The sequence below is a fragment of the Clarias gariepinus genome, chromosome 10 (assembly GCF_024256425.1).
Source record: "Clarias gariepinus isolate MV-2021 ecotype Netherlands chromosome 10, CGAR_prim_01v2, whole genome shotgun sequence".
NCBI classification, from domain to species: Eukaryota; Metazoa; Chordata; class Actinopteri; order Siluriformes; family Clariidae; genus Clarias; species Clarias gariepinus.
The window spans coordinates 21,986,098-22,011,016 of NC_071109.1; the positions used below are offsets into that span (position 1 = coordinate 21,986,098).

The window sequence follows — 24,919 nt, forward strand, 5'->3', positions numbered from 1 at the left end:
GGAATATGCAGACGTGCACTTTGAGGTCACTCGTAACATTCTACGCAGTTTCAACATGTAATGATCCTACTGTCAATTTCATTTACAACTCAAGACAGTGGATCAAAAATGCAGCACTTCAGGTCTGTCGCCTTGCACCTCCAGGGCCTGGGTTTGATTCCCGGCTAATCTGTGTTCCCAAATTGCCCCTAGTGTAAGTGTGTATGTGTGTGCCCTGCGATAGATTGGCATCCTGTCCAGGGTGTACCCTGCCTCATGCCCTAAGCCTCCTGGGATAGGTCTCCGCAGCCCTGAATACAGGATAAAGTGGTATAGACGATGAGTGAGTAAGTTTTCTTAGCATGTGTGTTCTGAGCAAGAGGAAAGAGGGGGAATTCCATACGCCTTGTGGTTTTATATAGAGCCATGTCTACACATGAACCTAGTTCAATTTCTGAGCACAGGAATATGTATGTAATTCTAATGGGGCACTACGACGTAGAACGTGTATCTAGGTAACGGGTCGTTTATACTTAAGCTACATTAGAAGACATAAATCATATCTCATCACCATTACAAGCTATTATCGCCACCACGTGGTGACAACATGGTGATGTAGCTCATCTCACTTACGGAGGCAAAACCGCATGAGAAATTATGCAATAAAACCCACATAGACTATAACTTAACTCAGGCCAGCTGTGTTACAGCTTGTTCACAATGAATGAGTAATGAATTGTATGTTTAGGCAAGTATGTGTAAAAGGAGTTGCAGCACATTAAGGAAGTAATCTTCATCCCAATCCGAATCCATTTTGGCCAAGAGGCGAGATGCATTTGGCACAAGTGCCAGCAGTGACAAACTATGTGTACTGCAGTGGCCATAAAACCTGCATGCACAATAAAGACGACAACGCACAATCTGGAGCAGTTTTATTTATTCCGTTCATGCCAGTGAAATATATATGCAAAAAAAAAAAAAAAAAAACATGGATATGTCAAATGTAATGTATCTCACATGAAAACAAGAGATAAAGAGTATTGAGCGATTGTTTTTTTATAGCACTGTAGGTTAAGAAAAGACATTAGTTGTCACATATACATTAAAGCACATCAGAGCATGATACAGTGCCCCTGGAGATAAGAGGGTTAAGGACCTTTTTGAAGGGCAGTTTTGAAGGGCTGGAGCTTGAAGCCCCAACCTTCTGATTAGTAAACCAGAGCCATAAAGCACTGAGAAATTGTTGTGCTTATGTATGTCTGTGGTCACATTAACTGTCAGGTTAGTCATAAAATCAATTAGACAAATCCATGAGAAACATCATGGCTCAATGTTTAAAATAATATTCACACAGGTAACAATCAGGTCATGTCCTCTAAACCATGCCAACTGTTAAAACTTTAAACATTCAGGGTTAAACTGCCTTTGAAACACCAGTGAATAGGTACAACATTATACAACAAATACAATTAGAAGATGTAAAGGATTAAGTAATCCTATTTAAAATATTACAGTAGAAGTACAACAAAAGACAAACTCAAGAGTGCATTAATAATATGAAATACTAGAAAAATGCTGAAAAGATAATGCACATTAGCATTACCTCTGGAATTCAATGCATTAAATGAACTGGAATGCTTCTGTGAAATCGTTTCCCAATTTAAGCCATGGATATTGGATATAGATTTTTATTTTTTTCTGTCATTTATTTGGCAACAGATCGCTAGAACCCTTAAAAGATCACTTTATCTGATTACAGTACCTAGGCAAAGATACCTTGGCTCACCAAGATTTCCACCTTACAGAGAGCTATAGAAGCATAGCCAGATGGGATCTTCAGAGCTACAAGGCTTACTGTGAGCCAGATGGAATCCTCAGTCAGACGGAACATTTCGGGCCAGACGGAATACTCAGAAGCAGACGCAATCTTCGGCTATATTTCAGTTGCCATGTTTTTACATTAAAATGAATAGTGCTATTTACAGCAAATGACGGACATTTTAAAACTGTTCCAAGAAAAAGCTGCCGAGAAGCAAAAAGCTAACCTGCTCAGATACACCGGGAGATTCCTTCATAAATATTCTTCCAAATTGTTGTTTACACTGCAATTAACCTCACGGATGTATTTACACAAACTACCCAAGCTACCCCATAAGCTGTCATACAATATTTACCACCATGATTGAAATCCTATGTCCAACACATCCACAATACATTGGTTGGCTTCATTAGAATAACGCAAGATAACGAGTCCTCTTTCTATTTTCAAAGTCTCATTACACACATAGGAAAGTGGACGGTTTCATTAGAGTGGGAGAAGCCAGAATTCACAGCTGAAGACCATCACTGGATAATCCTCTGGTACATGGGGGGGACGCAAAAGGGGGATGAGTTGCAAAAGCTGCCATTACTTTTTCAGTGTTTGTACAAAGTTCCAGAGGTCTTTGATCACCTGCAAGGAAAAAAAGTAGAGAGAAAATGGAAAGATCAGGGCGGAGAAAAACAGGCAGAGGAAGAAGAAAAAGAAAGAGAGGATCCGTTAGTAAGAACAAGTCCCTCTTATATAGGGAATTATTAAGATGCTTAATAATTAGAGCAGCATGACTCAGTTTTTTTTTTCTGTCCAAAAAGACCTGCATTAGCGTTGCATTAGGATAATGGGCACTGAAAGAAAGAAGAGGAGGGCTGACTGCTCTTGGACATACCAGAACATATGACTAGTGCCTCACTCACTCATATCGCTGCCTGTTGCCTGGACCAAAGTGCTTCCAGAGCTAGTTTTACACTCACACACACTCATGCGTGCACACACACACATACACACACAAGTACACCTGCTCTGCTCCGAGGTTGAAAAAACACGGCCCTGCAGTAATGGATGCTCTGTTACCCAAAGGTCAAAATGCGTCCTCATAACAAATAAATGGAGCTGACTCAAAGGGCCCCTGTCTTTGAACATGTGCGTACACACAAATACAGATGCACGCAAGCATGTGGTCTCCTGCATGTACACAGTTTAATACAAACATGCATGAATAATATGTATGCGGTTTTGGAATCAGTCTGAGCAATCTTTTAATGAAAAAAAATAATGTTTTACTGTTAGTCTACTTGATAATGATGTAATACAATTGTTTATTAAGACTAATACTGTCATCTACATTTCTACGAGTGAAAATCTGTCTAAATACTTATTATCTCTAATCTAGAAGCAAGTCAGTAAGGCCTTGAATCTGCTGAACTGCCTGGTACCAAGAGCATACTTTTATCCAGTTTCTTCATTAGACAGCGCAAGAAACACTTTATGGAGAACACAGGGGGGAGAGCGAGTGAGAAAGAAAGAGAGAAAGAGTGAAAGAGAGGGGCCAGTAAATCATAAGTAGAGACGTCAGCCTTGGCAGCTCCCTTGTCTCTGTGCTGTGAGAGGTGCAGTCTTAAGCATATTTCATCAGTTACTCCACAGGCAGCGAGCGGCTCTGGAGAACCAAAACAACAAGAAGGACGAACAGAGGGAGGAACAGGCCGTGTCAGAAGCTCTTTAGCATGTGGCCCCTATGCTGCAAAAAAGTCAAGATGCTAATGCACTGGCACTCGTGGATTTGAGAGCCTACTCATCTTTCAAGTGGAACGAACTTGTTTTTTTTAAGTGAATCAAGTTACTCCTTAAATACACACCTCTACTGGACAACAAGGAAGTATCAATGTTGAAAGGAATAATAAACAATAAATAGCTAACTAGAAAGCATAATGATGGATATACTTACTTGTTTATCAGAGATCCTGAAAGTGTTCTTGGCGTAATTCTCAAATTTCTGTTCCGTTTTTGGAAATGGCTTGCCCTGTTCAGAGAAAAACATTTTTAAAAAGCGTAATTTTCAGCACCTCGCTCCTCCACTGAGCTTGGAGATCTTGCTGAATTTCAGCCAAATCATCATTATATTGACGAATAGGCTCAACTGCAGGGTGCTAAAAGGTCACACTCTTCCCGTATCTAGGTTCTAATTTAGTTTACGTGACTGTTCAAGTAAACAACTTGAAACATCCATATCTACGTTGATCCATTCTGGTATATTAACACTATTTGAAACCGAACATCTTCATTCTTTATTACTGTTATGATAATCTAAAAAGAAAACAGTCAAATTGCATGTAAGCACATTTTCTAATAATTTCCTTATGCTCATATTCTCCATAGTGGCCGAGATTTGGTCAAAACAATCAGCGTAGTACTTTACAGTCATGACTTAATACCTGATCAACTTAACTCTTGGGGTTCAAGGTGATGGTGAGGATGATTATCATGATTACAAGACTCTCTGTGTGTAGCCATCATCATCAGCATCACACTAACCCTCTCTGGAGCTCATTTGGCCAGGGGCACCAATGCCCATCTCAATATGAAACGTCTGTATGCATGCTCTGATCACTTGTTGATAGGCTGATTGAGGAACTGACTTGGCTGTTGGCCGATGGGATGAGACAATCTCAACAGCATGAAGATGAGAAAAAATACTCACTGAGTCTCAGGATAATGAAAAGAATTATTAACATCTGAAGATCACACTAGCTCAGGCCTAGCAGCTACGTCATTTACAGTAAGTTCAAATCAGAACCTAAAACCTGGCAAAAGAGAATATTCTGAGATTCACAGATAAAAAGCTTCTGTTTGTCACAGATTCTAACAAACATAACGTAAAGGGTTAGTTTAGTACAGTATGTTCAATGAATGACCATATACGATCCACTTCTCTATCTGAATTGTCTCAATTTCGTAGGTCAAATCCTATCCCATTTTAGTAATTAAAAAAAACTTGCAGAATGCCTCATCCATGTACCATCATCAAATAAATCCAGCTTGTTATTACTCACTCACTCACTAACTAAACCGCTCTATCCTGTATTCAGTGTCGTGGGGATCGGAGCCTATCCCAGGAGGCTTAGGGCATGAGGCAGGGTACACCCGGGACCCAGGGCCCACGCGCACTTTAGAAAGGCCAATTATCTTAACCTGCATTTCTTTGGACTGTGAGAGGAAACCAGAGTACCCAGAGAAAACCCACCAAGCACGGGGAGAACATGCAAACTCCATGCACACAGAGACAGGAATCGAGCCTGGCCAGGAATCGAACCTGAATCCTGGAAGTGCGTTATAACACACTGCCTATTCTAAAAAAAAAATGTTTTTTTAAGGTAACTCTATTATTTAGTCTGACTGTATTTTGCTGTGATTACAGCACCCAATGTGGCGCCCCATTCATGTGTAAAAATTTTTCCCTCATGCTCCACCCATCCACTCTTTCATAATTTGAGTCCTGGAATATGCCTGTGCCACAAGAGAAGAAAAACTCCAAAGCTGTGATGGTCATTAAGTACATTCAGATCATCAGCTGACTTCATTTTATTGCCACATAACATTTCTGAACGAACTACCGGCGTTTTCTCACTGGGAACGATTATTCCGTTCTGTTCCCAAGCACGATTTCTTCCCCTCCCCCGCAAGTTTGCGTGCCCACTGTAACATCGGTTCGTATCCCGGGCACACTTGGACATTTACACATAGTTGGTTTGTTTTCCGTCGAAAGAAACAGAGAAAGAAAGTCATTAACTGTGAGACACCTGTTAATGCTCAGTGTGGATTTTTTTATTTTTGTGACAAAAACAACGGCGAGGTAAACAACATGCCTAATGACACATCTATCAAGTGGCTCAGAGGATAAAATGAGCAACCCCAGGTCATAACACTGCCTCCAAAATCCTGTAAAGTGGGCACTACACATGACGCGTGCATCACTTCATGAGCTTTCTTTCTTGCCCATGTCCTTTTCTTTCATTAATCCAAAGTCCAATTTTTATGCTCTTTAGAAAATTAAGGCGTCAGAGGAAATAAAACATTTTAAGATGAAGCAATTGACAACTTGTCTTAATTACAGGTTAATGTAGTCAGTAATGAGACAGGTGAAGCATGATAGTTGTTTTTTTTTTTTACCTCTTTAGCAGCAGTTGCTAATCTGTTCTTGACCTCACTTATGCTGGGCTTGCTGGGAGTCTTTCCAGAAGGTCCTGCGCCAGTCTTGTCTTTCCCCTTTATTGCAACCTGTGAATAAACAAACAGCTAAATCTGTCTGCAGCTCTCAGGAAAGTCCTAAGTGCAGCTCTCTTGTGTATGCAGGTTTGCTTTCATGATGTTTAATCAATTATACTGTCTACATACATTTGTAATGTTTTTGGGTCGCACAAGCACATGCAGAAAAAGTGTTTAAATTACATAGAAAATAATTCACAGTGTTAAACAGTACTAAGCAGCTCAGTGTTTTTTTTTTAACAGAAAAAAAAAAAACATAAATTGGATAAGTGATTGAAATGTTGGCACAGGAGAAATGCCAAATAGTGCTGATCTCTCATCATTCCTATTCTCAACAACCTGATTCCTGATTTATGTTGAGAAAACCCCAATGGCAAAGACTGGCATTGTGCTGTTGCCAGGAATCAGTCACTGAAATCAATCTAAGCTGCTCAACAGTACCAGGCTCTATTTAGTTCTATTAACTAATGAACAAGTCAACCCAAGCAGGGGTACTGAAGTTGGATTAAAGCAAAAAAGGACACAGAATTCTCTACTAATGACATGACAGCACCTTCTGACAAATATGGTGGGGTACAAATTATCCTTTTATTGCTTCTAAGCAGGAAAGAACAAGCCCAAACCGCTCAGCAGCAAAGAGGGTAGAGACTCCATGCCAAGAGAAGACATAAAGGAGTTGTTTTTCAGTGTCGGGATCCTTGTTTCCCAATGCCCCAGAGTGCGAAAGAGGTCACATGATAATCATTGGACCTCTTCATTGGAATCACAGAAACATGAGCGAGAAATAGAGATCACCAGTAGTGAATATTGAGTGCATGACTACTGAACAAGTTATTAAATGCTAAATGCTACAGCTGTCATGAAATCACCAGCAACACTACATATACAGATGCACAATATTTTTTTCTTATTTAAAAATAGTGATTATGTGAAGTCATTAAATATCACATAGTTGTTTAACAACTTTTTAAAACCCAATGAAAACTGAAATTACCCCAATAGTGATCAAAAGTTTACATATCATTGAATGTTTGAGCGCATTATAAATACACAGGTTGATACAGGTTTAAATAGCTATTAAAGGGAAGTTGATGCACTGACTTGGCTAGATACTGCACCATGGGGAAGACAAAAGAACTGCCAAAGGACCTGCGTAATAAGCTAGTTGAACTTTATAAAGCAGGAAAAGGATGTAAAACGATATCTTAACATTTGAAAATGCCAGTCAGTACTGTTCAAACTCTGATAAAGAGTTGAAAAATAAGAGGTTTTGTTGATATTAAGCCATGGTCACAAACAACTTTAAGAGAAATACAGGCTGCTCTGAAAAAAGAAGTGGTGGTGGTGTTTCAAGGAAAACAATAAAGAGGTACTTGAACACAACTGGTCGAGTTGTCATGTAAAAGCTGTTACTGCTCCCATACCACAAAAAGGCCCGCTTGTAGTATGCCAGGCAGCACCTAGATAAGCCTCACAGCTTCTGAAATCATTTGGAGTGATGAGACCAAAATTACATTTTATAGTCACAACCATAAAAGCTTTGTGTATGGTGAAAACTACACCACCCCCTCTGTAAAGCATGGTGTTGGATTTGCATATATTTTGGGGCAGTTTGAGCTCTAGTATACAGTAAAGTTATTTAAAATCAATTTCAAATGAATGCAGCATGTTATCAGAAAATACTGGCAGACAATTTGCATTCTAGTGCACGAAAGCTGTGCATGAGACACTCTTGGATGTTCCAACGTGACAAAGGTGAAGGTTCCAGAGTGGCCATTGCAGTCTCATGACCTATTATTAAGCCACTTCAGGGAGATCTCAAACATGCAGTTTGTGCAAGAGAACCAAAAAATTTACAGAAACATTTTGCCAAGAAGAATGGGCAGCTATACCACCTGAGAGAATTAAGGACCTCATGAAATGAATGCCATCATTGATACTAAATGGAGTAATACACGTTATTAACAACTAAAGGAATAGTAAACTTTTGAACAGGGATCATTTTCTCATTTTCTTTATTGTCATCCTATTCTTTTATGCCTTACATATGAACTTAAGTCCTACAGAAATGAACTAAATTAGTTTAGACTTCACACTTATGTTTTTTTTTTTTTTTTATATATGGTACACATCTTGCAAGTTCTCCCAAGGGATGTAAACCTTTGAGCATAACTCTATGTTTGATCACATTTTCTGTTTATAACAGGAAGTGATACTGCCTCATTAAAAGAATAATTCATTCCAAAAAAAAAAAAAAAATATTCGGTGAAAATAAGAAGAAAGATAAACGCTCAGATCCAAAAAAAATGTTAATGCTGTTGTATGTCAGTATGTCCTATTTGGAACTAAGCCAGTTACCAAAAAGCAATCACTTTTTCATAAATTAAAGTCTATCCCTAGTAAAGGATGGCACATTCACAACCCTTACGCGTTACACAAGTAATGGCCTGTCTATACATGCTGCACAGCCTGGAATCCACTCTGATTGCAGGTTTTCACTGATGGACAGATTCATGTTTTTACAACCAAGAGATCGGTGAATTAAAAGAGAAAAAGCATGCTAATTAATTATGGAAGTTTTTATATCTTATCTTAATTCTTGACTAAACTAAATTGTTAACCGCAACCTTTAAAAAAATCCTTTCTTCTCTTTAAAGAATGATGGAGATCAAAAGGTATAAAATTGTGTCAGAGATCAAACAGTATCAAATTAAAGGACAAATGCCCATGCACACATACAACACATGCACGCACACACACACACACACACACACTGCTGGCTATGGGCCATGGAGGCCTGTTGTGTTGCAGTCATTATAAAGCTGGGTGTTTTTTTTTTTTCCTTGGTAGAGGACAGCTGTGGAGCAAAGACAGCTGATAGGCAGAGAGTGCAGCCAGCTTTTTAATTTGCGCCAGACGCTGATTACAGATGCCAGGGGACAACACTTAATCACTAGCATGCCAGCATTTGATGTAATGGTCCATCCTGAGCACATATACACATACACACAGGCCAAGACATATCTCTATGTCCTCTTTGACACCACCGAGTGCCAATTCATGTGGGGTTTTGGCAAAATTGTGGAATTTGTTTCTAGCCAGGAATTGGGAACACTGACGGGAATCATTACTATCATCATGGACCTGATTTATGATGCTGTGCCTGTAAAAGATGTAAGGTTAAAGTGCCTTGACCTGTTTATTTATATAGTACTGCTAAGCCACAGGGCTTCGAAGCAAAGCCAGCCAAAGATCTTTGGCATGTTTTTATACTTGTAGCGAATGAATGAAGTTTTTATTGCCATATTGGTAGGTGTTAAGTGACTACTCCTAACTACTTCCCAGGTCACAAACAAACAATAATTACTGAGTGGTCTATTTGACCAGCTTATAATAACTAATTAAATCTGTCTGTCTATTGCTTGTTTTATGGTTATGTGCCAGTTTTATGGTTTAGCCAGTATGTTAAAATCAAATTTATCATGCTAACAATGTTTAAAGAAGACTTATTGGGTTTCTTACACTATCATATTAAAAATAGGTGTGACATGTGTGTTAGCGTTCCATTATTCTGAAGAGAATTGTAATCACCATACAGCGGTTTTACTCCAGCACTTGATAAGCACTTTGAGTCTCCCACCTGTCCAGAAACAGCGACGTCATTCTTCATCTGTTCCTCATCAACTCCCTCAGAAGAAAGCCCAGTCGCTAATGTCTGCTAAAAGAGACTCTTTAAAGAAAAAGGCCCTGTACCCTAAACAACTTGTTTTTGGATCAGCAGTGTATCGCTGCTGTACATGTCCGAACTAGTGAGACTAGTTCATTCAAGCTCATTTTTGGAATCTCATGGAACTTTCCCGCTGTGGTCTGAACAGTAATCCAGCTCAATGGACATACAGCAGAGGGTGTTGAGTGTTAAGAAAAAAGGTTGTCTGACGCATTATAATCACAGAGTACTGGGTTTCCGCTGTCCTCAGGGCCTGCAGCAACATCAAACACCGAACTCTAATGAGGACTAATGGTAGAGGAGTGGCCCATCGGAAATCACTATGTGTGTGTGTGTGTGTGTTTTTGTTTTAGAGATGGATGAAGAGTTTAAGCTTGCCGGTATTTTTAAAATCCTCTAAAAAACATGCAGAATAACTTTATAGTTATCACAACATGCACATAAAAGGCAGGTGCGCTTTCACGCACACGCTTGCGAACACACTTGCATGCACATACAATGCTCCAGGCTGTAGCAGGGAATTAGCACTCTTCATGACAAGCTTCTCTGAAAGCAAATAAGGTACTAACTTGCCCTTTTTATTGTTAGGTCAAGTGAAGAACTACTAGAAAAAACTGAAAACCAGGTTGGTTAAGGGGGAAAACCAAATAATGTGGATGTATGGTGTCAGTGTAGCTATTTGTGTGTATGCATCTATATATACAGACAGTGTTAAAGGTGTTACAAATGCCACAGGCAAAGGCCAAGCCAGACCTGTGAAATACTTTATATATATATAAAGTGGAATGTCTGGTCAGTTTTTTGTAATTTCTCCCTAATTTCACAAAGTAATGCCATTAATAGCATTTTTAACTGCATTTAATTCAAATTAAGAAACTGAAGGCAGTTAATTGGCTTCATTTCATTAACAACTTTGGCTTATTTATCAGGCATGTATGACTTTTTCCAGTTAGTAGCTCTCACATGTTCTGCTTAGGGATATATTTGGACAACGTTTAGAACAGCGTCTGTTCTTTACAATCCTGAAAGGCCAATATGGATGTGAAAAAGAGTCACTTACACCATATATCTCTGTATGTCTAATTTTAAAAATCCATTCTATGGAACATAACATCAAACAAAACGTTTGTCCATACGTGCAACTGTATACTGCAAAGAGCGGGTTTCTGGGGATCAGGATGAAGTCTGGGAAATTTATTTTAACTCCAGAGAGTCAAGTACTTAGCCAGAGCTTTGAGGCTTTCAGACTTTTTTTCCTAAAAAAAATACCACAAATGATACTTTCTATTAGATATGTTTGGAGCACAGACACAGAGGTCGTTACAACACTTGTGCGGTCATAACCTAGTTTTAGTATAAAGATCTGAAAGGAGAATATTGAATGGCATTTCATTCTTAAAAACCAGGGCTGCTTATGTCAAAACTACTAGATTTATCCCATTTGTTCAGCACTAACAGTAAAGTTGCCATATGACCGTTTCTTAAATTGTGTAACTTATGAAAGGCCCCTACTATTCCTTTTATAACCTCTGTGTATTTCAGGAATAAATGACAAGTTGTTTGTTTTGCCACGCCCAAGTAAAGTTAAAGATGATGTTGATCAAACCCACAGTGCTTGGGGCAGAAGTCATGATGCCTCCAGTCAGGTGCCAGTTTGCTTCATACATCCTGGATACAGAGCTGACATGAGAACATGATATACTGACGTATGTAGGTTTCATCATTAATACAGTGGCACACTTGATGAAATACATTCATCAATGAGCACATAGTTCCTGCAGGCAGCCTTTCAAGCTACAGAAGCCATGGCAACAGGGTGTGGCAAATCACTGCGATTGTTAATGCAGATAAAGTTAGGTTGATACATTCGCCACTGTCAAATGTGAAAGACTGGTGTAAACACACTGTGCCAGCTGCTATTGGTATCAGGACAGGTCTTTGGCACACAGGACCAGGAAGCATTAAATGAGTGCCTTATCCTGTCTGAGACGAGAGCAAAACACATGATGCAACAGATTGCCCTTAGGCACTTCACTGCACCGGTACATTATTCCCACAGAATTGAGTTTCAAAGGCTGCAACAGTGGGTGGCAAACAAACATGGTTAGTTTAGAACTATACATCTGAAGTATGCATGATGTAATTCATAATCTTTAATGCGGAAGCTCAAAGATTGAAAGTCAATTACAATATCAACTGCAATGTCATAAACCCAAAAACATATATTTTTACATCAAGGGTGTCTGCCAAATGCTGTAAATTTAAATTATATTTCCAGTTTCACCTTGTTAGTATTGTATTCCCAGATGACCCATCACATCACAGACCAAAACAAGCAGTGAAAAAAGTTAGCTAGCAGCAAACTAGTAGTATGTTGAGCGGTTAAAACCTGTACAACTTTAGAGTGCTGAACATTTCGTATGGGCTGTACATTTTAATATTTTTTTAAATAAGATGCATGCCACCCCATGTGTCTGCCTAAGGCGAATGACACCGATTTATTTCTGAGCGCCTTCTTTACTCTGTTCCACATTTTGTTTGATTTCCGGGTCAAAGCCTGGGGCGGGGAACTGTGGCTCAACCCTGGAACACCTAGGCTGATGTCATGTCACCTAGGACATGTCAGCCAACAAGGGTAAAGTGATGGTGCAAGCATAACTGAAAGCAAATGCGAAGATGGCCATTGAATGCCCTTCGATATGTGCTATAGCTAGCTCCTAGGCAGCAAGGGGGACTGTTGCTTGTGGAAATTTGTAATGCAGCAGCATGGAGCTCAGGGTTGCATTTAGCAGATTTTACATACAATGTCGTTCTGCCCAAACACATGTGCTCATCCTCATTAACCAGTAATACAACATTAATACCTGTAATAACACAATTTCTCTCAATATAAGACAGTAATAATTCTCATCCTTAATAAGAAACACCTAACACTATAAATGACAATGTTCCTGACAACAAATTAAATTCTGATACATAGGCAGATACATGGCCTCTTGTAAACGATACAGAAAGGCAGATTATGTACGTAATCATAGTTCTATGATTTGACAAGACGCAGGCATTTTTGGCTTATTGGAGTTGATGAAAATGGCCAGAGAACAAGCATGACATGGTGGGGTCCTATTAAAGGCTACAAACATAAGGTCACGATCACAAAGTGCTAATTTTTGCTATTAGTAATCACCAATTATAACCAGCAAATTAGAGGACTGGACTAATTCCAAAGAAAACCACCCAGGCGGTCCGCCACATACATCATGCTCTTTCCATTTCTTACATTTAAATTCCTTTTATTATTACCGTCATTATGTTTTTGTAATTTATTTGGGGGAAAATTGCTGCCAGTGTGATTTTGCTTATTCAGTTTTTTTGGCACCCAATTGGTCGACCGTGCACACTTTTCAGTTTTGGCAAAAAGTGTGTTCTGTTAAAGTGTTGTGATCAACTGGATTACTCCTCATACTCCATGAGCTGTTCCACATCACACAAGATAATCACAGATAATCAGGACAGAGTTCTGCGAGGCAGAAATATCTGTCCTAATAAGTTACAAAAAATAGTAATGCAACTGAGAAGTGTTTAAAATTCAGCAGAAGCTGAGAGTTGAAATCCCAGGACGACTGGCTAACACAATTCCCAGAAAAAGAGTTCCTGTGTCAAAAGAAGGCAATACATCATTACAATGTATACATATGAAAAGGTTGTTGGCCATTTTTCCCAGGATAAAAACATAATTATCAAATTATAGCACAGTTATTGGATATGGTCATTTTAGAGTAAAATAGCGTAAGTACCCGTCATTGACGGGAAAAGAGTGTTTAGAAATAGTTAAAAAGTTAAAGCTAAAAATAAACTGATTAGCTTTAATGTAATCAGTAATGATATTATTTTAGGGTGATGCTCACATACATGTCTAACTGTCTTTCTGAAAGGCAGAACTTTCTCCCTAATTTATTAAAACAAAGAAAAAATTTTTTTTTTAAGGTGACTATTTTACACTTTGTTTACGCTAAGTTGTACTACTTTTATCGTCAGCCAAATACACTCAAAAGTCTTGTTTAACTGTATCTCTACTTAGGCAATTGCAAGTAGACTGCAAAAAAAGCTAAACAAATAAAAAAATTAACCCAAAGCATGACTTCAAAACATACAATGAAAGCTTACCAAGTGTTTCCCAAGGCAGGGAAATGAGATATTCTTCTCTATCCAAGTCAGTCATCTACTCTCAACCCTTTTGAGTATGCTTTTCAATTAGTCCAAACTTTATAGACAGTGTTAATAGGAGCATGCACAACTGCACTTCTAATGAACTAGCACTGAGAGTGTTCTTATGACAATTTATAACATAATGCATTCTGATACATTATTATGGTAGCACTTTGGTACATTTTGGTACACTTTTTAGGCAACCTCAATGTTTTAATACTCCTTGTCTATTGGCTTGTTTGTATGACATATTGTGTGCTCATTTTGCATTTGCATCTAGTCTTATTTTGCACTTTGCCTCCTCAAACGTATATCTGGCCTATGTGTCTAAATTCTAAGACCATTTTAAGATTATTAAAAAACAAGCTAAGGCATTTTAAGCCTCTTTTCACAACAAATATATATATATATAATGATAATAGGTCAGATGAATCAGTTTTCATTTACAATTGTCTTAGCTCTGGGGTTCATTTAAAGACTAAATTCTGGTGTAAAATATTATGTTAAAGGACCACAGGTTTCAGCTCTTTATCTTTATTAGTCGAATCCCTGACAGACATTGGGGAACATTTTTTATTTTTTTTTTACTTGAAACTGATGAAATGTTGGCTTGTCTGAACAAAGTGCAAGGCGTCAGCTTTCCTATTGAGACTGCATGACTATAGACTTTAACGCTATTTCCTAGCGAAATAAAGAACTTAGTTGTAAAAAATAAATATAAAGCCAAAACAAGATACACTGATAAACGCTTACCTGCAAACATGTTGAATAAAGAAAAAAAAAAACATTCATATTTTTGGAAGCATGATTCAATTATGGGAAACCTACCTGGCTTTGAGGCTTCCCTGGTTTGTCGTCTTTTTTTCCTGGTGAGCCGTTCTGTTTTTCTGCACTCTTCTTTTTCTCTGGGGCCTAGGCAGAAAGACAGCACATAACAACCCTTCTAACCTGGACTTAAACAAAAGAACATGTTTCAGAAAGAAACAAAGAATCTCTCCAAGTGTCAGCCTAGATGTCTATTATGTCGAACAGTGCATTGTGACAGAGACCCTGAGGTTCCTGAGGTTCTGATTGACTCATTCTTTATCTGTGTAATTGAATACCCTTTTATGATCTTTTTCAGGAAGGTTGTCAGTAAGGAGTGATAAAAGTGCTTTGCAATTTGTGAAGTGTGTTGCCTGTCGAGTCATGGCCTGAAGGGTTTACACCACACTGTCACTCCTCAACTCTATGCTGTGAGAGGAGGGGAAAGATGCAAACACAAAGACAGTGAGAAAAAGAGAGACGGAGAAAGGTGAGGTTATGTGTCAGGAGTTGGAGGGGGTTAACAGAGAAAGTGTACAGGTATGAAAAGTCCAGCTTGATGTAGACTAAAAGTAAGACAGAAAGAGGGGGGGGGGAGAGGACTAGAGGAATGACAGGACAGCATGGAATGAGAGAAAGACTGAGATAAATAAGTGTGTGAAAGCAGTGTTCAGCTGTCAACAACCCCCCCCCCCCACCCCCACCCCCACACACACCCTTTAGGGCAGGAATCAGCACTCACAAAGCAGGTATGCACCTCTAAGTCTTTGATCTCCTCACACACACACACACACACACACAAACTATTTCTCAGACATTACTGAACATATATCTCCTTTACCCCATTTCCTTGCTCACACACCACGCCTCTCACATGCTAATTTACACATAGAAGGAACACACATAGAAGGAAGACACATGTACGCGCGCGCACACACACACACACACACACACACAAAAACATGGTCCACAGACAACCCCAACCCCACTTCCAGACATGCCAAACACAGTCTAAACACAAAAGCCAGGTGCTGAAGGAAAGACTTAACTTAGTGACAAGACGGAAGAGGGGATGGAAGGAGCATGAAATGAGAGATTGGAGGGGAAAAAAGGGGGGAAATGGGGTGTTGAGTAATGCCATGCTGTGCTGGGTGACTTGTGGCCTCTTACAGTATTTAGTGTGATTACCTGCTGCGTGTGTCTGGCTGACCAGTAGGCATTTAGCCAGATTACAGAGGACTTGTACACAGTTGTTATGCTCCAAACAGCATGCTAAGAGTTTGAAAACAGATGGGTCCAAGGGTTGGATCAAAAGTGTTTATCACTACTAACATATGCCTCTGATGACTGTCCAAAAGGTTCACTTGGACTAATTTTTTTTATCTCATATTTAAAAAATTATAAAACATGACATAATCTGATAAAAATGTTTTGTGTCAAATGAACATGAGGAATGAGTTTGTTACCAGGTGTTTTAAAATGGTGCCATTGCCAAATTTGGGTGGAGCAATTTTGTAATATCGTTTAAGTTTGAGTGGTCGAAGTATATTGCATGGAAAATGATTTTAATGGCATATCACAAAGGTGCCACTGGATTGAAACAAATTTACCACTATAACAACATCTTGGAATGCTTGTGACAGGGCTTTCACATGAAGAATTTTAAAAAAATCATACCGATGCTCAGAGCTCAACCCATTCCGTTTTGGAAACCATCGACTTTCATTAGGCAATGTTAGAGATTTTGAAGCGCAACATTTAAAGTGGGCATTTTTGACGTTCATTTAAATGATATTTTTGCTTTGAGGAAACAAAAAATTTGCAGTACATAAAATCAGCACAGAAAGCATATACTGTATGCGAACATTGTACGAAAAGACAGGCCTGAATTTAGTTAAAAATTCTCAGTTCAGGACGAAACCCAAGGCAAACAATTCCATTTCACATACATGTATATATACTACCGTTTTTTTCTTTCTATCTAGATGACATACAAAATATGCAATAATCTCATTTGAACAGTTGTCTTTACGCTCTATAAAGCCTTTAATCTGAGGTGCTGTTAATTGATGATTTTTGAGGCTGGTGACTCTAAATGGATTTCTCCTCTGTAGCAGAGGTAAGTTTTAGTCTTGCTTTCCTGGGATGGTCCACATGAGAGCAGGTTCCATCGTGATGCTTAATGGGTTTTGCAAATGCACTTACAATAGGACATTACTGTAATTCTTACAAAAAATATTCAATTTACACAGATACACATGTTTAATATGTTTTTTAACAGGTACATGTTGAATAAAATTTAATACAGAACATACATTTAAATTGCTATAGTTTTCTGGTTTCAGTTTGTCAAGTAATGCTAACGTAATAAGGACAGCTGACAATTTTGTTTCTCTAAAAACTAGTATGTGCTGACAGTCTAGGGTTTCTGTTAATAATAAGTGAGGGGAGTTCGAATTTTCAGACACAGAGGTTGTCACTTCTCTGCTAATCTTTATCATCCCTTTCTTTTATCACTGATTTATGGCACACACTGTCACCTGCTGGCCATGTTTAAAAACAACAGTCTAAACAAGAAAAACTGTGGCCTTCGAAACCATCTCTTTTAAAAGCTTTGGAATAACTAGAGGGGCTCTAATTAGGGTTTCATATAAATCAGAATCAGCAAATCAGACTTATGGGTCTGTGGGGGTTATTGGAATCTGCCATTTAAATTCTATTTATTGTGTAGTAATGTTTTTTATTTGCTATTGAGAGCCATAAAAAATATAACTATTCTAAACAGCAGTGCACAAATATGATTAAGATAATTAGAAAAGTATTAAAAATTCGAAACTTTTGTTCATGGGAAGGCAACATATTCCATTCTCTTATTATTTTATGTAGATTATAGCTGAAAACTGAAAAAGCAAAAAATTTAATTTGCTTAACTAGCATCAAGAGGTGCTCACAAATGCCAAAAACAACAAATCAAAACGTATTTTTGGCAGGTCAACCAAAAATACAGCCACTGGTCACAAAATATCTGGTTCTTAGCTCACCATTATGCACAGGACATTCCAGATTATCTAATCAATCCAAATTATGCCCAATACATGTTCAATGGCACTTATTCATTTTTTTTTTTTACTTTAAGCCCCAGCATCACTTTTAAAACAGCATTACTAAGAGGTGTAAAGAAAACTACAGTCAGAGGATATATTTCACCTCCTGAAGAGAAATCTGAAGGAAGATACACCTAATAATAACAATAATAACGACTTAAAGGAGCTGTGGTACAAGCATGAAAAAGCATCACGAATAAATGCAAAGGAATTGGTGATGCTGGTTTAATTCTGTAATTGCTATTGTTATCCCAGAACTTGTATATACAGTTATTTTTTCATTTCATAATCTTCTACCGCGCCTCTGCCTAGTTGGTCTAAAAAATGTCCTTCACATTATATTTCTTTCGACCCTCTGACTTTATAATTAGGGACTTAATCTACATTAAAATATCAATAACTAAAATTTAATTGATTTAAAAAGACTTACTTTCAGTGACTGTTTCATTGGGCTTGGTGCAACAGGCTTTTCATCTTCATCATGTCTAAAATATAGAAAACAAATTAGATTTAAATGAGCAAATGTATATGCAGTTAATTAGATATCCTTAAACAGATAGATCCATAAATATTTGGACATGGTTAGACATACTGGAGTTGGGGCGGGAGTGAAGGAGGCACTTATTATGAGGACAGAGAAAGTGTAGGTGTTTTTATTACTGTACGTTAGGGTATTTTCATCCAAAACAGGCAACCAAGATTTTATTATTATTATTATTATTATTTGTTTCCTCAATTTTCTTTTCATTAACATCCCTACAATGAAATCAGTTTGTCAATTTTAATGTCTGGTTGCATTAAACCATTAGACCATCTGAATGATGAGTTTCTTTTGTGGTGTTACCATATCAGGGTGCTACAATATGTGCATACACTTCCTACTTGTTCTTGGGGTGTGTTGTGTTTAGCAACTGAAATGGATGCTCATTTGGATTCTGGTCATGTACAGTATATAACTTGGTCATTGTAAAACATCCCACTTCTTTGTCTTAAGAATGAAAATAGAATGAAATTTTTTTTATCTGTTACATCATTGTCCATATGGCTGAATTTGAGCAGATAATACTAAATATTTTAGCTTTTACATCAATAATTAAAATGTAACCATACACAATAAGTAGGTCATACATAATTGCAACATATAGTAAGGGGATACTATATTGAACTTTGAAAAGAAACACAGTTCCTACTCTTTTCCATAATCCTGTCTTTCCATCATACTGGTGCACGTCGACCTTTGTTTTATCTGTCCACAGAATATTATTCCAAAATAATGCAATCTTTTTATGTTGTCAATATGGCATACCCTCTGCATTCACATTTATTGTTGAAATCATCTCTTGTTCCTGAAGGGAAAGGATTATTCAGCCATTTACAGTTATTTTCCAGGTTATTTTTCAGACCTTTTCATATTCCTGAGATCAAAAATGTGTTCTCTCTCTTTAGTTAATATGGCCAGATGTAATGTTTTCTCTCTATCTCTAATAGGTTTGTGTTGACATTTCAGCTTAACAATGTCTTAACAGCTTTTTGGACTCCACTCTTTGGACTTTTGGACTTTGGAGTAAAGAGTAACGGACACACAGCTGGCCACAAAACATAGAACGCAACTTTTGAAATACTTTTGGTCGCTTAAAAAAAGACTACAAATAAATACTATAACCACAGGTAATTGCTGTAATTGCTATACCTGATTTGGATGCAAACACCCTGAAATTTCAGCTGAGACGTATTTACAGACCTGACTGCACATACTCACAAATTTGTGTAAAGGATTAAAACATTTAGAGATTTCTCACTCTCTATCTATTTATTCGATATATAAAATGTTAAATATACAACTCCATTTATGAAGGCATAATCTCTCACTCGTCACTATCATCATCTTCATCTTCACTATCATCCTCCTCATCTTCATCATCATCATCTGAATCCATTTTCAGCTTTTTCTGAAAAGAAAAAAAAGAAGAAAAAGAAATTATATTTACTATCATTAAACAGAATCAACATAAACAACATTAATCTATATATTGAATTCCTAATTTCAGGAGAATATTTAGCATTTTGTATTTAAGAATTAAAAAAACTATTATTTTTATTCTAATCTGCTTGGATAAAAAAAGGCATATTAATTATTTCTGCATTTAGCTGAGGAATTATTGGCACCACCGCATGTTATAATTATTTGCATGCCTTGAAATTCCTTTAAATGAAATGTAACTAAAACATGTTCACATTTAGATTATATTTTTAAGTGATTAAGAATTCTTATGCAATCATGATGACTTCCTGTTTCACATAGATATATAATTATGAGGTGACACAATGGACAAATTCACTTAGCCATTCATCAACATGGGAGAGATTAAGAATACACAAACAAAATGAGGAAAATAAATCAAAGAATAGCTATAAAATAGCTAGACGGCTAAAAATAACCATCTCCACTAGCAATACTTAAGAATTTGAACACAAACAGAGCTGTAATTAAATCTCCTGGAAGGGAAAGGAAGTGTCAACAATGAGGTTCATTGGAAATCCAACAATTTTTTAAAGGATCACAGTTGAATTCTTGTAAAACATTTTTGCATTTTCAGGTCACAACTTGACCAAAGTTAGACTTTTTTTCAGATTAAATCTAGAATACCCACATAAATTCCAAGTCATTTGTAATGTTTCTGAATTAATTAAACACCTAATAATAAACATTTATCTACACTCATGCCTTGGTTATAGTTTTAAGTATTTAAAATAATGCAATTTAATATGAATATGATACATCATGCTCAAGAACCTTGAATAAGCAGTGTAGATTTTATATAAAACCAGCCTGACTGTTAGGTGGCTACAACTGCATTATGTACATATAATAATTGAACATGGGCAATTTGATAATCAATCATATTTTAAGTATTTGCTTACCAGTGGCATTTTTCCAGAGGCCATGTTGGATGGTCTCTTCACAGGTGATGTGTTATTCTCCTCTTCTTCTTCCTCATCATCAGATTCTTTTATGCCTAAACCAAAAAGGAAGTTTACACGATGCATGTTACATTAATGATATGCATTTAAAACAAAATTTTAAACTACCAATGCACAATTAATCGCATTAAGTTGGTCCTGTGCAATTATTTAATCGCAAGAAGCTACAATTTATTACAGGTAACATATCCATAGTTGGATTGAGTTAATAAAGAAATATTGGCAAACAAATATTCCGAAACAATTTGTCACAATACTTGCTGTTATTCCTAATAAATCTATCTGAATACAAAATGGTACATTTATAATACAAAAGGTACATATCACAATTTAAATTGCAATCATAACCTCAATGATCAAAATAATCCCTTTTTTAAATCAAATTATCCAGCCCCATTCTGTAAAATAAGACAATTAGCATAATTGTTTAACTAGAATTAAATAATGTTAAATAAAATCTGACAGGATGTGAGAAATGAGTAACTTACTGACAAAATGTTGCCCACTGATATAGACTGGTCCGGCACCAGACTGCAAACGGAACGTGAATGGAGGAGTGATTTCAAATCCCCCTAAACTTAGCTTAAAAAAATATATATATATAAAATTAAAAAGATGATTAACATTTAATTCTCAGCATTATAATTATTGGCATGGTATTACCTGTGTGCTACTTATTCAAGCTGAAGTTTAGGGAGCTAATACTTACATGCATTATTTATATACTGATAATTGTTTCAGTTGATGATCTTTCATTACAGAGGTGATCCCAGGATATGTTCTGGAGACCCACCACAGTGCAATAACTATAGAAACCAAATAAATTATAAGCGGAAATAGGTATGTCAGTAAAAGAGCAAAAATATGGTAGTGCCTGATGGTAAACGCACCTGCCTCTTTCATGTTTAGTCTTAATTTTGACAAACATGATGAGTTCCAAAGCTCTGAGACATTCTGAACATTACATACCAGTAGTCCTCAAATGGACCTTGTGTTAAACAAACTCTTCTTCAAAACATACTTGAGTACTTCTGGAATCTCAAAATCCAGCCAAAGATTCTGAATGAACATTCCAGGTAAAGGTAGGATACATGTGTCCATAGCAACCAAACGTAAACAGCTAAGGGCGTGCAAGTGTGTTCTGGTTAATGTTTACGTGACAGCCATGTAATTACATTACAAAGAAAGACAAAGAATACTATTATCCAAAATCATTCGATAGTCTCACACAATTTCCAAGTAAGAGCTGCACAGTAGCCTGTAATTTAGGTTTATTTAAATAACATTTTAAACCATTTTGACATTAAAAGAGTCTTAGACATAATGCATGTTCTCACTTCAGGGGAACAAAAAAATGATAGAGTGATCATTAAAAAAAAAATGGTATAATGTGGCACGGCATGAAGTTACCTATACAGTACCACCTTGAAATTAACCATTTTCCAACCTCAACCTGTTTTAAAGTGGTTTGTTCCTCTTGTACTCCAGCAAACATCAGCATTTCATCTATTGATGAACAACACATTTATAACTATTTAAGGCCATGTCTAATATGACAATGTCCAAGAAATGTACTTTTATCACTTAGTCATTCCCACACTACCCTTTAACTTTTTCTGGCTCATGAAGTCAATAACACAAAAACAATGAAGCACATCTTGTCTCTCATTTCCTTCTTTCTGCATATAAAATACTCAACAGCATGGTCATGTGCAATTTTATTGACAGCCTCTATAGCCTTTTTCAGACATGCACCCCTTTCCATATGTCTTACTGAGATTTACGGGGTTTGTTTCATGTCTGAATGCACTTAACTAATATAAATAGTTCCTGAAATTATACTAGGTTGACCCTAGTAAATTTAATGGATTACTTTTAACCCAGTGTTCTGCATGGAGCATTTACAGATAGGAATGAACACACTGTACTGACAACGTATGACATAGTACTTGAAGTGAGCAGTAATCTAGAAAATGATGCAGTAAAGTCGCGAGTCGTGTTGCCAGATTGGCTGGGTTTAGCTGTCTTGCTACTTTTATCATCATCCTTGGGTGGAAAGTGTTCTAGCACAGGTCCTAAAAAGGTCATGCTGTTTTTAACTTGGTAATGTTGAAACTAAGGCTCATCTAAATGGATTTAAAAACTGTCCTTAAATAAAAAAGAGCAAAGTTCACTGTGTATTCAGTGTTAAGACCTGTTAATCCATGGCAACCTAAAATGACATGAAATAAGGCTAGCTGCATATGTACCACACCACACATTATTAATGCTGTCAAGGAACTGTCAGATATTTTGCCAAATGAGAAAGGTGTTAGAATTCACAAAACACTGAAGCCAGTGGATCTTTACTCACTCTGTGGTTTTCAGCGCATAAAACAAAACAAACTAAGGCATCTTAACTCAGGTAGAGTTTTTTTTGTCTGTGTGTGTGTATGTGTGCGTGCGTGCGTAGTGGGAAGAAAGAGAGAGACACTGTGCGCATGTGTGTATGCATGTTTCGCGAGCTTTCCCCGTGCTTATATAGTAGTTTGGTGTTAAATCTCCCTCCGTTGAGTTCCGAGTCGAGTAGATCAAAAAAAAATTAAATTTCTCAGACTTTTTTGTCTGTGCTTGACAAACAATCAAATCTTTGAATTCCTTCTCCCACAAAATATGAAAAAGCTTTACGTTCTTTAAATTAACGTTTAAAAATGTAACAAACAGTTAAATATATCAATCACACAAACAACACATTATTGAATCTACATAATTCTTACAAGCAATAAGTGTTTCTGCTGCTGTTCAAAACAGACTACGTTAATGTATAGTTTATATAACATTTTGAAAGATTTTATATTAAACGTAATTACAGCTAATAAGTGCTTGTATTTATTTTCAATCCCAACTTTAGTAATAAATGCATTTCTAACCATAAAAACCACTGAATAAACAATATTTTCAACAATATTTTTCTTGTAATAAATATCCCATTGCTTTATGCTGTAATGGCAGGCACAGGACAGAACAGAGCAACAGCACACTGAGCAAAATGCCACAAGCCTACAATCCAATGACATCCTAAGACATTTAATAAACATTAAACCAATCTTTTTACAAAACAACATGTGTGGCTTGTCCACAGTTCCTACTGTAAAAACAATAATAGAACACTCACTCATCTTCTATACCGCTTTATCCTGTATTCAGGGTAGCGGGGACCTGGAGCCAATCCCAGGAGGCTTAGGGCACGAGGCAGCGTACACCCTGGACAGGGTGCCAATCCATCACAGGGCACACACACATACACACACTTACACACTATGGGCAATTTGGGAACGTCAATTAACCTAACCTACAGTACATGTCTTTAAAATGTGGGAGGAAACCGGAGTATCCGGAGGATAGTGCGGGGAGAACATGCAAACTCCATGCACACAGAGACGGAAATCGAGCCTGGCCGGAAATCGAACCCGGACATTGGAGGTGCAAGGCGACAGTGCTAACCACTACACCACCGTTAATTTATATTAAACTGTGACTCAAATTTTAGCAAGCTTTACAGCTGTATATCCATGAGGTAAAAAAAATTTAATTAAGACTTCAATAATTTAACAATGCTCTGACTAAAGCAACATACCTAGAACACACATTATAGGCATTAGCATAATTTATTTTAAATCCGCTCAATGTTGTAATGTTACTTTGTTTTGTCCTGTCAACACAATTTTAAATTACACAACCAAGATACTGCACATCTAATCATTCTGGTACAGAATTTAATACTAACACACACACAGCCCGATCAGCATTAACATCAACACCGCCACCCGGTGAACTGAACAACACTGATCACCAATTACATGCCAGTAAACCAGTGACAGAATCAGGGGCACCCAAGACTTACCCATGCCCGTTAAGACAAAAGGCCAGACCATCAGGTCCAATCAAACAGAAAGTTAACGCAACTCACCGAAAAATGTCAATGCTTGCTATGATAGAAAGGTACCAGATCACCTAGTGCACCACAGCCCCAGCAGGCAATGAGCCCAAGGC

General features: G+C 37.3%; 1 protein-coding gene across 1 annotated transcript in view; it reads right to left on the minus strand.

Annotated features, from left to right (window-relative positions):
• Positions 1-907: 907 nt before the first annotated feature.
• Positions 908-24,919, minus strand: part of npm1b (nucleophosmin 1b) — a 29,453-nt gene continuing 5,441 nt past the window's right edge. The window contains exons 4-11 of the mRNA XM_053505690.1: positions 21,376-21,469; positions 20,828-20,922; positions 19,775-19,854; positions 18,336-18,390; positions 14,826-14,909; positions 5,966-6,073; positions 3,744-3,818; positions 908-2,431 (exon numbers count right to left, since the gene is read on the minus strand). Of these exons, the coding sequence (XP_053361665.1) occupies positions 2,387-2,431; positions 3,744-3,818; positions 5,966-6,073; positions 14,826-14,909; positions 18,336-18,390; positions 19,775-19,854; positions 20,828-20,922; positions 21,376-21,469 (636 nt within the window). The 3' untranslated portion in view covers positions 908-2,386. The remainder of the gene's footprint in view (positions 2,432-3,743; positions 3,819-5,965; positions 6,074-14,825; positions 14,910-18,335; positions 18,391-19,774; positions 19,855-20,827; positions 20,923-21,375; positions 21,470-24,919) is intronic.